Genomic DNA, 15,412 nt, shown 5'->3' with positions numbered 1-15,412 from the left:
TAAGAGCCTTTAACTTGCTTTTGTTTTTTGTTTTCTGCTGTTGCTTTGGCTTTGCATGGTGGACTCATCCCATGTAGTTTCGCATCTCACCGGGTGGCAGTGCCACAGCTTGCTCCAGGAGCTGAACCGTGTGACCTGCACGTTCTCTCGGTTCTCCTTGGAACACCAGTGCCTTGAGCAATGCTTTTTTGATGTCTTTAATGCAGATACTGGTCACCTTTTGATTTGGCAGCTAACAGGGGCCCTGTCACTAAATACTTCTGTGTGACTCGTAATCCCCCCAAGTAAAAAGGAAGCTTATTTAGAGTTAAACTTGTACTTGGGTAAATTTCTTCCTGTTTTTGCTTACTCAGAATAATAATATAATGTAGGGAGTGTTTGATTAAAGTGCTCCAAGCTTAGGAAAGAAATGGATGTCAGTGCGTATCCTTCCTCTACTGGCCGGAGCCACTCCTTCCCCGCAGTATCTCCTCTGTGATCATTTAATATTTTTACTCCACCAGGTTAGAGATTTCCTTAGGACAGTTTCTTGTCTTCAGTTACTGGACCAGCATTAAATAGCCTCCTGCCTCCCAGACCTGGCTGTGTAAGAGCACCCTCAGCCTGCGGGCAGTGGCCCTCCCCTGACACAGCCTTCCCGTCTCCTCCAGGAACCGGTCTCGGAGGCTGCCCAGGAGCTCCCCTTCCCCACGTCGCTCCGCAGCTCAGGTCCTGGAGAGACGCAGCCAGGAGTCAAGTCCGGCCCATAGCCGAGGCCCAGGGCTCTGCTCTCTGTCGGAGTGGCCGCTTTACAAACTGACGGAGGCCAGTATTTTGTGGCACAAAAATTCATCAATGGAGGGAGTGCCCATTACTTAAGCTGCAGTTTTACGCCCAGTTTCCTTGAAAAGCAAAAGCTGTATTCCCAGAGGAGTTCACAGACCAACCCTATACAGCCAGGAGATACGGAGCAAGGCCCCTCTGGTTTGATAGCGGGGGATGTTTCTGATTTGGAAGGATGCCAGAAAGCTTGAACAAAACGTAGCTAGGAACTCGGGGGTGATTGCATTTAACTTGAGTTTTCTTTCTCTTGTGCAGTAACCCTTCCCTCATTAAAAACATGCAGAGCAGCCACGCCTACTGCACGCCTCTCAACGCGGCTTTGCAGGTAAGATCGATGGCCGTCCGGAGCGTGCGCAGGGGCAGTGCCTCCCCGCTCATCTCACAATATATTAGCCTCCCTCTAATTAGATATTAAATTTTAATTCCGTTAAACTTTTTTCTTAAGTGCACAAAGCATCGTCCTCCCTGGAGGCAAACACATCGGCTGCTTCAGCGTTAGCAGGATGCTTAGCATTTTGAATATTGTGGCAAAAAAATTAAAAGTTCACTTATTAATATTTATCAGCGGTATCATAATTTCCATCCTCTTATTTCAGAATTTCACTTGAGGCAAAAATACCACAAGTGTAATTACTGCAGCACAGCTATTAATGTGCTGGCGATAGGCCGCCGTCACGTGCCTCCTATTGTTCCGGCTGCACAGAGAAAGCAGGGCTTTTCATTGCTCCTTTTCAAGTCTGTTTCAGCATCTTCCCTCTGCTGTGGGCGGGGGCGTGGGGGTCCGGTGTGGGTCGCCGAGTGATAGGAAGTTGTGATGTGTAAGTGATGGGGGTGCTGCAGAAACCCCGCGTCCGGCAGATTGCCGGGCCGCCGCGGCACAGGGTGCCTTTCCTCTTGCAGATGCGGCCCTGAGCGCTGTGCTGGGGTGAGGCCGGCTGAGCAGGAGGGAGATCACCAGCGAACAGGAGTTCCCAGGGCAGCGCTCACACCTTGCGCACCTCTGCGTCCGTGCTCCTCGATTCCCAGGCAGTAGTCATTTTGTAAGCCAAGGAGGACTGCAGGGCCCCTCAGGCACTTGCCTGGGAGGGACCCAAGCCCCTCAGCAGTTCCCAGGTCGGCTGTCCCTGTGGCCAGGGGTCCTGATTGAACTTGACCCACCTAGAGGGTTCTGGAACACAGACCCAGGGAGCCTTGATAGCTTTTACATGACATATCCTATAGCTGGAGCTGCAGATCACGGAAGACCTTTTCAGCATGCGTTCTGGATGGGGCTATATCATCCTAAAATGGGTTCTTTGCTGTTACAATGTCTTGTGCCCCTCCAAAGGCCTTCGCACATAAACAGATATTCATACTTCATGTGAAGGAGGCACAAATTCAGAAGCAAAAGTTTTTTAAAAAGTTCCTTACGGGATGATAATGAACCTGTGGCAGGTTGAGACACTTGGCACTGTGGGAAAGAGCTGGGTCACAGAGGAGACGATGATGGCACCCTGGCTGCACGGCTCGTTAACCGGTGATTATTGAGCACCTGCTCTGCATCCCGCACAGTGACTCCCCAGGTCACCTGGCAGAGGCTCGGGCTCCCAGAATGGATGACACGCCTTTTACACCGTTTCCGTGCGGAGGCCAATTCACTGAACTTAGCTTTTCAGTAATTATATTTATTTATTCTTAGCCTGAACCAAATCCACCAGGAGGAACTACTCTCTGCATTTCTTTTAATTACTTGTAGTTTACACAGTAACTTTAGAAAGCAAATGAAAGCACGCTTAGATGCCGCCACTGTAAATACCACTCATTAGCGACTTATTTTCCCTGGAGTCTTGTGAACTGTGAATTTAAAGACTGCTCTGCTCTATCTGGAAAAGTATTAAGATTACAAGCACATTTTACATTCATGAGGCGGAAAGGGAAAAAAAAGCAGCGAACCTCCGTCCTCTGGGCTCCCTAACTGTGACTGATTCAGTCAGCGTGCTCGGTGGCTCCAGAGCCACACACGCCTCTCTCCAGACACTTGTTTTCCGCACCCTCTGCCCCTCCTGTTCTCTCCGAGGCCCCCAGTGCTGCTGCCATTCCCAGGACCCTGACCCCCCGAGGAAGTGATGGGTCATCGGTGCCCTCTCCTCGCTCTGTGTGGACCATGGTCAGTAGCTGGTGTCATGGGAAACTCTGCTGTGCAGATTCAGTACAGATCCCCCAGCAGGCCTGCCTTCCCATTATCGCCCGTGTCCATTTCCAAGACAAGTAGAAGTCATAGCGGGCAGCATCTGACAAAGATCACTGTGTGACATGCATGCTGTACGGTATATAAAATAGGACAGCAGGATCCACTACAGAAATATAACATTGGACTTGGGACAGATTGCATTATGCTTTGAAAAAGGGAAGTAACTAAGGGTAACCGTAAAGCTCCATATTTATAGACGCCTTTCCCCGAGGATCCCAGGGCGCTCACACCCCAGGAGCGATGGCTCTTCGGGCTTCAGCAGGATGCCTGAAGCACCGTCGTGTTGTTGGCAGAGGTGCCACTTTGGTATGAAACCACATACTGTGCACAGGACCATTCATGTAATTAAGTCCATCGTACAAATTGTCATCCAGCTGTTGCTGAGGTGACATCAGCTACAGGAGGAACCACTTGTTTAGGCATAAGCAGTTTCTAACCTTGTTGTGGTGGTGGGGGCGGGGGGTTGCTTTGATCATTCACTCAACAAAGAATGTTCCAGCAGCTCTGCTGTGCAGCAGGCACCAGGTCCCTGTGCAGCCAGCAGGTCGTTCTGTAGGGGGACAAGCTGGTTCTCTTCACTTACATCTTCCTTGTTTGAGCGTCAGTGTAAGTGCTTGCCTTCTGGATGCCTTTCGCCACCGTGACTGTCGGGCCTCAGGCCCTGTGTTGTGATCCAGTCCTAGTCGGAATGGCCGCAGCTAGGACACGTTGAGAGCCAAGGAGAAAGGACCCCAAGTTGATTGCCCTGTCAACTGGGTGACCAACTCATCCCCAAGAGCACATTCTCATAAACATTTCTATTTTATTTGTCAGCTTTTGACTCGAGAAGCTGCTAAAATACAAGCTAGAGATGGCCCCACTTTGACCATGTTGCAACTGTCTAATGAAACGACCCAGTGAGAGCCGATCTGGGGGTATTTCCAGGGAAAAGAGACTCAGATGATAGTCCCAGCAGAGCTTTCAAGTGAACAGTGTTCCACAATAAGTTCAGGATTGTTTTTTCATTTCCATACTTTTTTGCTGACACTCATTTGGACTGACTTTGTCACCTTCAATATAGATCTACTTAAGTTCCCCAAAGAAATACAATTTAGAGCTTCCTTTTGGCAGAGATTTATCTATCTGTCTGTCTGTCTGTCTGTCTATCTATCTATCTGTTTATTTTTAGTCCTAACATTCTAGGTGATTGGTTGGTCTGGGAGTGAAAGAATTGTGGGTGTTACCTTCAACCAGTTTCTCAAACTACACTAAAAAAATTTAAAAAACCATTAAAACAGAAATGATGGGGGAAGATAAAAATTGATTCCAATTCTATAATCTCTTCCTCCTCTATAGGATCTATGAAGTAATGTTTATGGAAGTTCTCATAAGTTTGAGCTGTGCAGCCAGAATAATGTGATCAAATCTCTAATATCCAATACTGGAGTCATCAAAGTGAATAAAGAAATGAAAATTCCATTACATTTCCCTGTGATCTGGAAATATTCAGTTGCTCTTGAAAAAAAGCATCAGACACAAACCTCATATTAGATGGCCTTGTCTGGACCATGTGACTCTGCTCAGCAGGGCTGATGGAGTCTCCCCTCCCTGCGGGCGTCTGATCCCCCAGGGAGCGCTTTGAAACTAAGCTAGGGACGTGTGTCACAAGTCTTGCTTTTAAAGCAAAGTGCTTGTCACTAGAAACGCGAATTTGCCAACCACACTACAAGGAGCTTAAGCTGAAGATGATTGCCTACACCCTTCATGAGTAGGTCCCTTCTCTGCATCCTGTATCCTAATTGTTCTCTCGGTTGATGACAGGCTTCCATGGCTGAGAATAGTATACCTCTGTACACTACCGCTTCCATGGGGAACCCCACTCTGGGCGGCCTGGCCAGCGCCATGCGGGAAGAGCTGAATGGGGCGGTGGAGCACGCCAACAGCACCGAGAGCGACAGCAGCCCCGGCAGGTCCCCCGTGCAGGCCGTGTGAGTATTGTCCCCAGAGACCTCTGCGCCAGACTCCCGTCTCCCTGTCCTATGTGCACACAAGCCTTTCTGTGGCCACTTTTTACACCTTTTCTATAATTTTTTATTTCCCAGAACCCAGTGCATCTGGAAACGTTTAGCTTGCTTAGCAGCATTTTCTAACTTTCCCATGAAAAGGGCCGGCTTCATGCAGCACCACAGGTGTGCACAGCAATAGAGTGGGTGTCAGGTTGCTTTTCTGCCCTCTGCCTGGCATCCCGGGCCATTATTTCCACCCTCTGCCTCCCACCCTACTTTGTCCCCTGAAGTCAGTGTGCAGCAGTTTGGTGTGTTCAGGTCTCGGGGACGCTGCACCTGCCAGGGAGAAAGGGATGCTGTCTGCCAGTTTGTGGGATGAACTTCACCGTGAACACAGTGCCGGAACGCTATTCCCAGGCAGCAATGATGGCACGAATGAAAGGCAGCATGATTGATAGGTTGCGGTTAAAATCAGAAGGAAAATTAATAGGAGCGTTCTAGCAGCAGACGGCAGTATAATGAGCACACACGTGACTGAGTGAAGTGAGGGCAGTGGCTGTCCATGCTGAATGTGAATGGCCCAGGAGCAGGCAGACCCGGCAAAGGCTTCGGCCCCGGCGGGGGGCCAAGGGAGGGAACAGGTGGACCTGACAGTGCCCTCTTTCTCGGGAAAAGGTCAAAAAGAAGAGAAACCACACTCCCCCAAATGACTGGGGGGGGGGGGGGGGGTCACAGAATGAGTCTGCCTTTTAGCAAGTGGCTGCAAAACGACACCCACCTGACAGAATAAACTAGCTCCGTGCGTGCCTCCTTGTCAGCTCCTAGAAGACGCTGCTTGACTACACAGACTTTCTGAATTACTGATTACCATCTTCTTTGAAGATTATTTGAGCAGTGGGAATGGAATATATGACCTGTAGCAATTAGCAACAGAATGAATTGGCATCTAATGACAGAAAAAATGCTGTCTGCCAGGGTAGGTGTTGGGTTAGTGGGGGGATCTGCAATTTGATTATTTAGCATTTGGTTTAAGCCCAACGTGATCTGAAAAGGATTTTTAATTCTGCAAATGACTTTTAGTTTATAGGAATAGTCGCTTAGCCTTTTCTCACCATTATTCTGAGAGATGTTCCCATAGATCATGCTTTCTAACGCAGCCTGGGGTTTCTATTGTATTACATGTTTTCATCTTTAAATCGTTGTCATTACAGGAGTATTTATTCAGATATTAAGGAAGTTCAGAGCAAATATAAATTGCTATATAAGCTACTTCAAGAAATACTCATTAGAGCAAAAATATCTGAAGTTATTGAATGAAAGGATACTATGTCTCATAATGCTATGGATTCCAAGGTTTAGTTGATGTATATTTCTATTATTTAGTTTGAAGGATCGCTTAAAAAGGAAAAAAAAAGAAATTTGGATAAAAACCTCAGGCAACATTTTAGAGTAATGTGACTTTTGCTGTACAAGATAAAGTCACTATAGAGTTAATTTGTTTAACAACTTTGAATTAACCCCAGTATTACCAGAAACCATGTTTTACAGCAGTCAGCATAATTTTTAACAAAATGAAGGTTTCAACTGCTTTAAAAAAAAAAAAAGAAACCCTACATAAAGACATTAAAATGCATATGATTTTTTGCTCAAATCTCACAGGTTCACACTGTTTGCTAAATATAATCACATGTCAATAGCATATTCCCGGTGCCTGCTATCAGTGCCATAGACTGTCACTCTTTTTGACCCCATATATCCATTAAGCAGGTTCTGTAATGGCATAGTTTCCATTCTTGTCCAATGTGCATTACCCTGCTATGATGCAAATTGTTTCTTAACTGTTCCAGTCTATTGGAATAAATCAAGCTGTAAACTTTACAGCAAGGCTTAAGGACCTTGTTAGTGCCGTGGCCCAGCTAACGTCTGGTGTTGAAACAGAACTCGGCATTCTTACTGTTTCTGTGACACTCACATACCATTACATTTTGTTTCTCTTTTGAAACCCTAGAAAGTAGACACATAATTATGGCTTTGGGGCATTACACTTTTATCCTGATGGGAGCTAAAGGAGTTACAAAGCAAAATACTGCAAGCTCTGCACACACCCTGGGATCACAATGCCGTTAAACACCAGCCAGCTTCAGTTAAAAGCGCTGTTCCCAGAGTGGCTAAACAAAGGAATTACTCGGACGTGAGAGAGGAAATGTGTGGTTTTAGTCATTCGCTGGTAGCCCTTTGGGAAGTAGGAGTTGGAGAGAAAGTGGGGCGGGTGTGTGGGGCTGGTCTGTAAGAGAAGAGGCGAGGCTTGAAGCTCCTGTTTCTGGAGACACGTGGGTGAGTGAAGCATGTGTCTCACCCGAAGTGCATCCCGCACGGAAGGCCAGGCTCGTCCGCGGTCTGAGCGCCGCGTGCCTGTGCTGCTGCGCTTCCACTCGGCATCGGCGGGGCCCGGAAGCTGACGTCACTCTGGTGTGTGGTCTGGTTGTCACACAGCAAGTCTCATCAGTTCACACTGGTTGGGGACCGGCCTGCACTGGGCACTGGGATTGAGCCAGTAGGCATGCATGATAGGGTCATAACCTGTGTCTTTGGGATGCTAATAATCTTACTGAGATTTGGCTGCAAATTTAGGGGAGGGGAGAATACTCCCTAATGTAAACTGTGTTGGCAGGCTTATGATTGTTATTTATTTCATTGTGCCCAGCAAAATATTTGTCAGTCTAAAACTATAAAGCAAGAACTTCCTGATGACTGTTGGATTTCTTCTAGGTCCTCCCACCCCCTCCAGTCCATAGTCTTGTATCATCTCAACATCATCAAATTCAGATTTGTAAACCTGAAAAGTTTTAATAAATATGACAAAAAATTTTTAAAGTAATATTGGTGCTGATGAGGTTGAGTCTAAATTGATATAGTCCCTTTGGAAATGATTATAACAACAAATCCTAAGAACCATAATGATGTTTTGGCCTTTGCTCTAATAGTTTCATTCTTAGAAAATTATCCTAAAGGGGTAAATCAACAGAGGGAGAAAGATTCATGGATAGAAGTCGCCACTGTGTTCTACAAAGAGCAGGAGGGGAACAGTCACAAACAGAGTAGTGAGGCTCCAGGTCCCATGTGAATGGCTTCCACAGAGCCATGAAGAGTGTCACTGCAGAGCCAACAACACAGACGATGATCTTCCCGCTGTATTCACAGGATATGGAAGTATGACCCCAAATGGAGAGGATAGGCAAAAACCAAACACCTCCCCTAATTAGGAGTACGGGTGCCTTTTTTCTTTAAAGGAACACTAATCAGTACACCTAATCCTTCCCAGAAGAGTGCAGGGGATCCTGCCAGGGCCAACGGTCCAGGCATGTCCCGCATGGTGTGCAGTGGACAGGAAGGATGCCATGCTCAGGACTGCTTCCAGCCTGAAATTCTTACTAAGTTTTGAACCACAGTTTCACTTTACAGAGGGCTCTGCAAGTTATGCAGCCAGTCCAGCTCTCACTGTAGAAGCACAGACAATAGGACCATCGGAAAACTGAAAGTAGATGGACCACAACTAGTGACGCGTGTTATTACACAGCTTAGCTACATTTTATTTTGCAAGTAGTTTTTAAGAATACCGCACGATTTAGGAAAGCGCTTCATCCTGCCCCCTGCCCCCTCCGCTCTCGGTTTGGAATCTGGGTTTTCTGAAGGTTCGCGGGGTCAGGGGCAGCACACAGCACTCCTGTTTGTTGTAAGTGGCTCAGGTGGCCTTCGGGTTTGGGCACAGCATCAATTACCCAGGAAGCCAGCCGCCAGTCCACAGGAACACCTCTTATCACTAATAATAACTGATAATATCAGTTACAACATCCTCCCTTCGGTGGCTGTCGGTGGCTGTCCCAGGAAGGGCCTTTAACTCAGCAGAATGGTTCTTTTACATATCAAAGCCCTGTAACACAAAGTAATTTGTATTTGCAAAGACCTGGTTGTAAATATGATTTACGAACATTTCTCAGTTCTTATCAGAGTGATGTCCTGCCATCCCTGTGGGCCCCTCCAGCTGAGCCGCGCTCTGTCCCTAATGAGGCGGCGGCGGCGGCCTCCAGGCCCTTGCGCTGCCCCAGTGGCCTCCTGTGGGGCCTTGTTTACAGCTGACAGCCTTACTATTCTGATCGGGCTCTGCTTTCTTATCATCTTGTTGTGTTGAGGGAGCATTTTCCTCTTCGTTTGTGTTTCCTGGCAGGGCTTTTCTTGCCTTATTGACAGTTTGTAAAAATATGCATTAATTTGGAGTTTCAAGCATGTATCATGGTGTCTCTTTGCTGTGTTTGCTTGAAGTTGATTAATGATAGGACTTCACTTGGGTCGTTCTCGGGAGAGTTCTCTCGCGGGGTCCGCATGCTAACGAGCAAAGCAGCACAGCCTCCGCTCTCGCGGCCGCCAGCCGCCGCTGCCCCACAGATTCCTAGTTCGCGTGGTGACGTGATTTGTAGTCATCACCCAGGACGCCACAAGGGCGCCAGTTTCCTGTGCGCAGTGTGGTCCTCCGACTAGCAGCATCACCAGGGAGCGTATGCACATGCAGTCTCAGGCCCCCCAGACCCGCTGAGTCACAGCTGCTTCCTCATAAACCCTCAGGGAATGGGGTGCCCAGGCGGAGGCCCCTGGGAGGATGGCCGCTCAGCCCAGAGACCACCACGCTCCAGCCACCAGGGCGGGAGCACCTCCTGTGGCCAGGATGCTGCTCTGTGCTGTCCCGTCTGGTGGCCTTGCCTACACCTGGTCTTGAGCATTTGAAATGTGGCCAGTGCAGTGGAGACACTGAATTTTTTTTTTCATTCTATTTTTATTTTTTTTTTAAATATATTTTATTGATTTTTTACAGAGAGGTAGGGAGAGGGATAGAGAGCCAGAAACATCGATGAGAGAGAAACATCGATCAGCTGCCTCCTACACACCGCCTACTGGGGATGTGCCTGCAACCAAGGTACATGCCCTTGACCGGAATTGAACCCGGGATCCTTGAGTCCGCAGGCTGACGCTCTATCCACTGAGCCAAACCGGTTAGGGCAAGACACTGAATTTTAAATTGCATTAATTTTTGCTTAAATAGCCACCGTGGCTAGCGTCGCCGTGTTGGACAGTGTGGTCCTAGATGCGCTTTTGTGTTGCGAGAAACGGCTAAATTGCACTGGGCGGGCAGTTATCTCAGTGACCCTTTCCTTGCTTCCAGGCATCCTGTGCACGTCAAGGAGGAGCCCCTGGACCCGGAGGAAGCCGAAGGGCCTCTGTCCTTAGTGACCACAGCCAACCACAGTCCAGATTTTGACCAGGACAGAGATTACGAAGACGAAGCAGTAAATGAGGACATGGAGTGAACGTCTGGGTAGGCCGACCCCAAAAATGAAGATTGGAAAAAAACAAAACATGTCAAAAATGAGCAGTGACATTGTTCTCCATTTGCTGTACAGTCTGGAGGAGTCACACTGCATTTTGACAAAACTCTGAAAGGTGTAACTCAGTGCCATCCAGAACCCCATTTGGGAGTATTTTTGATTTTTCTACTTTTTGTTGAAAAAAGGAATTTGTACTCTGTGCATTGGATGGACTTGTTTGGTACTTGGGATTTTCCTCTCTTAACAGTCAACATCTGTTGTAAATTTGCTAAACTGATTCGCTTTTAGCAGCAGACTTTGAACTGCAGTCCTGCCGACGTTGGACCCTGAGGACACCCAACTGAGCATGTGCACCGGCGCTGCAGCCACGCCTCTCCCAGAGCGCCGGTCCGTGGGCGGCCTGCTTGCACAGTACTGCATGTTGATTATCACTGCCTTTACTCCAGCGCGGGGTTTTGTTTGTTTGGGTTTTTTTGCTTCCAGTTGGGATGGGGAAGGCCTTTGTGTGTTTTTTGGGGGGAGGGGGTTAAAAATAATTATCCCAAACTTTTTAATGTATTGCTTTTTCTTCTTATTGCTTCTCCTCTACCATTTTAAGTTCTGACCTCAGGCCTCCGCTGGGCCCGCGGCCTCCTGGAGGCTTCACGTCCTCTGTACCTTGTGATGAATGTTATAGGTGTTTTTATTATACAACGCTGAATGTCATTTCTTGTTGGTAGTTTTCTGTCACTCATTCCATTTTTCTTCAGACATCACCATGTTTTCTCTAAAGTCAGAAAACATTCCGTTTTGGTCTTTTTCAAAAAGGTCCCAAATGCTGCACTCTACACACGCAGGTCCTTGCGCAGAGGGGGCCTGCAGAGAGAGAATGGATGACAGAAAAGTGGGCTCGGGAGCAATGCAGGGTCCGCCACCAGCGTGCAGGAGCGGGAGGGGCTGGCTCAGACCCGCCGCGTTGATTTTGCAGCTGCCTTCGTCCTCGGGGAACGCCACAGCGTCCAGCAGCACCAGGAAACGGAGCACCCCCACATCTCATCATCTGGAGACTGACGTCTGGTTGTTGGAGGCTCACCTGTGTGGAGCCCGGGGACCAGCCATGCTAAACCAGTGCCGGTCGCTTTGTTTGCAGAGTGGCCAGAAAGCTGCTTCCCGAGCAGCTCTGCTGAAGGTGGTGGTGGTGGAGGATTTAAACATCAGTGCAGATCTTCTTGGTGGCATCAATCTGTGTGAATGCAAATTAGATTTCAGATGGAACTTGCGGGAGTTAATGGAGACCGAGTTCAGCAGACGCTAAAGTGTTCATTTCACATGTGCAGATTTGCTGCTGCAGCTCAGTGTGTATGCCGTGTGATCACACCAACCCAGTGTCAAAACTAACTGTAGGAGACACGGAGCGAGGGGCGCGTCCGGCCGGGCCTCTGGGGAAGGAGTGTGCGGGATGTGAGGGTCACGCCAGTGCCGCCCGGCCTGGAACGCTGCGCGCTTGCAGCCTGCGCCCTCCGCCTCAGTTGCTCCTGGAGGTCCGTAGCTCTTGTTTTTAGTTTGAGAGCCCTTTGGAGCTTAATTTATATTCTTTGTACCTTTTTTTCTAAAATTACCAAAGATGTTACACAAAGGTAAATTATGTTCTCTGTTTTATGCTTTATCTGATGAAGCCAAATATCCTCTTATTGTTGATCAAAGGAGGCGAAAGAATTTAGAGGCGATTGATGAGATGTAGGCTGTTGCTAAGCTGAGGAAGAGCTGCTCCTTCGTAAATTTAGAAGGCCAAGCAGATGATGGAACCAAAGTTGTTACTTTTTTTAGTTGTTGGTTTTTTTCTCTGCTGTATCTCTACAAAGACCAAAATTCATTCCTTAAAGAGATATTATGGGGCTACTGAGATAAAAATAGGACACAGTATTAAAGCAGTAAACAAAGGAAGGGAGTCCCATCTCAAAAACACAGGCCTGTGCCCCTGAGAACCAGGGTGTCCGGCAGATGAGACAGTTACCACAAACTCAGAGAGGATAGACGAGCTCCGCAGTGGAGCTGCACCGTCCGATGTTAGCCCGAGAACACACTTCCTGAAGGAGATTGGATGCCACGCTGGTTTAAGGACTGTGCTGTGATCACTGTGGTAATCTTGGTTTCTCTTGGCACATATCCTATCCTCTTTCCTTATTTTGTTTAAAGATTTTTTTTCTGATTAGGCTTTCGCCAGCATTTTTCATTTTTTAAAAAAGTAACACTCCTGTCCACTCGTAAGCTTGGTACAAAAACTCCTGTGGCGGTTGACTTGGAAGCGTCTCGGCTTTCTGTACCGGCGCAGCCTGTGGCCACGCGAGACCGTCAGCCTTCCCGGCCACGCAGCTCGGGGTGCAGGCAGCAGCCAGCGGGGCCGGGCAGGGGGCCCTGTGCTTCTCAGCGGAGTGGTTGCTGGTTAGTTTGGTATTCAAAAGAGGATACAAATCTGGTAGATTAGTTCATTCTCAGCATGTGTAGCTAGACATGAGTAAAGATAACAGCATGAGAAACTGTTAGTACGCATACCTCAGTTCAAACCTTAGGGAATGATTAAAATTTTAAAAAAAGTCACTCAGTTGCACTTAGTCGTATGTCTTGCATGCTTAGTCTAAAGACTGTAGCAAAAGGTAAAAAGGAAAAATTAGACTTTACATATCGTTGCAGGTATCATAGCCTTGCAGGAGAACCAACTGAAAAAAAATTCTCAGGCTTTACAGCAAGCAAACTTCGCTCTGATTTTTACACTTCTGATTCTGTACCCCGGGGGCTGTCCTGGTCGCTTCCCTGGGGATGGTTTATTATGTTGTACATATATCCCAACGTGTCTGTGTGAATCTTCGTCTTTTTGGGGGAGGGAGGAGGGCGGTTCTTTTTTTAGATATTGTTCCTAAAAAGGAATAAATGCATACACCTGTTTGTCAAAACACTTTTGCTTTTTGTGCAACTGCTTTATATTCATGATACTTAAAAAAAGCTTTGGGGAAAAAAACTACTGTATGTAATGGAATTGCAGAATATGCTGCACATGTATTTTATTTAGTTATCCTTGCTTTAAGAATATTGGATGACATTTCCTGACACGTGGGAGAGAGACATTCCCTAACCTTTTTTTCTTTTTCTTTTAAATTGTAACATAGTTAACAGACTTTTTTTCCCCTTCTTCTCATTGATTGGAGCATTTTGTACAGGTTTTTTTGTGTGTGTGCGCGTGCGCGTGGGCATGTGTGTTAATCTGTTTTTTTGATACATTCCTATCCATTGTGTCTATTCTACACTGCCTTCCTGGTGATCTTAAACAAGTTCATACATTTGAAAAGAGAAAAAAAATGTTTTAAACAATGTTTTCTCCTGCTGCAGTAAATATTTTGCATGATGAAATTGCAGGGTCACACTTTCAAAGTTTATCAGTGAAGTGGTGATTAATAGCGAGGAGTGTCAAAGCTATTGAACGTTTTGTATTAAAAAAAAAAAAACTTTACAAGGTGCCAAAATGTAAACACAATTTGTTACATATTTTTTTCCAAGGAAAAGCATACTTTTGGGACATAGTCCCTCGTATCAGGCAGATGCACTGTCAGGAATGCCGACCCATTTCTCCGGTCCCTAGAGCCTGTGCTGCCAGCCGAGTTCCGCTGCGGGACCGAGGGCCGCCAGCCGGCCCCACGGACAGGACCGCTCTGACACCGCCACATCCCATCACCCCATAACCAATACCCTGGATTCTTAAACCCCCCCAAACGACGTAAATCACTAGTTTTCTTATCGTGAAAAAAAAAAAGTTAAATATTTCCTCTCTCCACATTCCAGCTGAGCTCCATTTCCAAGGGTGCAGAGAACATGCGTTGTAAGGGTTTGAAGAGTTGCTACCTTTTGGTTAATGGTACACCCTGTTGACACTTTGGATGTGTTTGCGAGTTGGTTTTGCTTTTTTATCCTGAGAATGAGACTTGTAATCTATAGGCATCCGTGGGCCCAGTGCAGTTCACGCGGTCTCCCCCCAGACGCCGGGCGAAGGCGGCACAGCGGGACCGTGCTCGCCCCGCTTCGAGGGTGGGCGCTGCCAGTAACAGGAATCTTTCTGTTTTGTTTTGTTTTGATAAGACATAAAAGAAACTCATTCCTTGACATCAACTGTAATTCCATCATTCCGTGTCTGTGGATGCAGACAATAAAAAAAATGTGTAGTCAGTACTGATTACTGACATGATAGCATTCTCAAATGCAATAAAATGCTGGTTGTTCACACTGGTGGTAAAAGTCGCCACAGCCTAAGTTTCTTTCCCCTTCTCACTTCTCACCGGCTGGTCCTGTCTGTTGGGCATGTGCCCTGGGTTTCGTCAGCTGCTTCCAACACAAAATTAAAATCATTGGGAACGGGGAGCTTTCAGCATCACGGAGGCCTGAAGCTCTCGTCCTCGGGGCTTCAAGTACAGCCTCCACTTAGAGAATTGGGAAAACGGGAACGAGGCGGCTACCTTTTCTCTCAAGGAAGCACACCCTTATTTTTCTTCATCAAATTTTATAGAGAAAAACAAAATGTTTAATAACTAGCATTAAGAGCAAACTGAAATTTCAGAGGAAAGCAATATCATGAATAATTCATTAGAATTTCACATCTGCAAGATTAGTCATCCAAATAAAATGCTAATGTCAAAAACATGCACCGTCTATAATATTCTCATCAAGAAATCTTTTTGCATATAATGATAAATGCTTAGAACAAATGATTTTATAAAAATATTCTATAAAAAATATGTTAGATTAATGCACTCAGTGAAGGAAACAGTAGAGCACCAGTAACTAAATATTCCAGAAAAACCATCTTGATCTTGAGGTTTTTAAAAAACTGCATATCTTTAATAAAATATCTTTTTAATGTTATATTGTATACACTAAGGATTAATGAATTCGGGCATCATCTTTCAGTAAAAATTAAATTGGTCTATTGCAGCAATTTTCAACCTTTTCTATCTCATGGCACACATAACCTA

At 46.6% G+C, this 15,412-nt stretch overlaps 1 protein-coding gene across 4 annotated transcripts in view; it reads left to right on the top strand.

The window, feature by feature from the left end:
- The window catches only part of FOXP1 (forkhead box P1), a 482,289-nt gene extending 467,596 nt beyond the window's left edge, over positions 1-14,693 (top strand). For all 4 annotated transcript variants that reach the window (XM_070391016.1, XM_070391017.1, XM_070391014.1 and 1 more), the window contains 3 exons: positions 1,078-1,147; positions 4,853-5,019; positions 10,253-14,693. In XM_070391016.1, coding sequence (XP_070247117.1) covers positions 1,078-1,147; positions 4,853-5,019; positions 10,253-10,397 — 382 coding nt within the window. In that variant the 3' untranslated portion in view covers positions 10,398-14,693. The remainder of the gene's footprint in view (positions 1-1,077; positions 1,148-4,852; positions 5,020-10,252) is intronic.
- Positions 14,694-15,412: the final 719 nt, after the last annotated feature.

Source organism: Myotis yumanensis, unplaced genomic scaffold (genome assembly GCF_028538775.1).
Source record: "Myotis yumanensis isolate MYYU_CA2020_CCGP unplaced genomic scaffold, mMyoYum1.0.hap1 SCAF_14, whole genome shotgun sequence".
NCBI lineage: Eukaryota > Metazoa > Chordata > Mammalia > Chiroptera > Vespertilionidae > Myotis > Myotis yumanensis.
The sequence above is the reverse complement of the archived record's forward strand: the minus strand, read 5'-3'. Positions and strand labels throughout refer to the sequence as shown.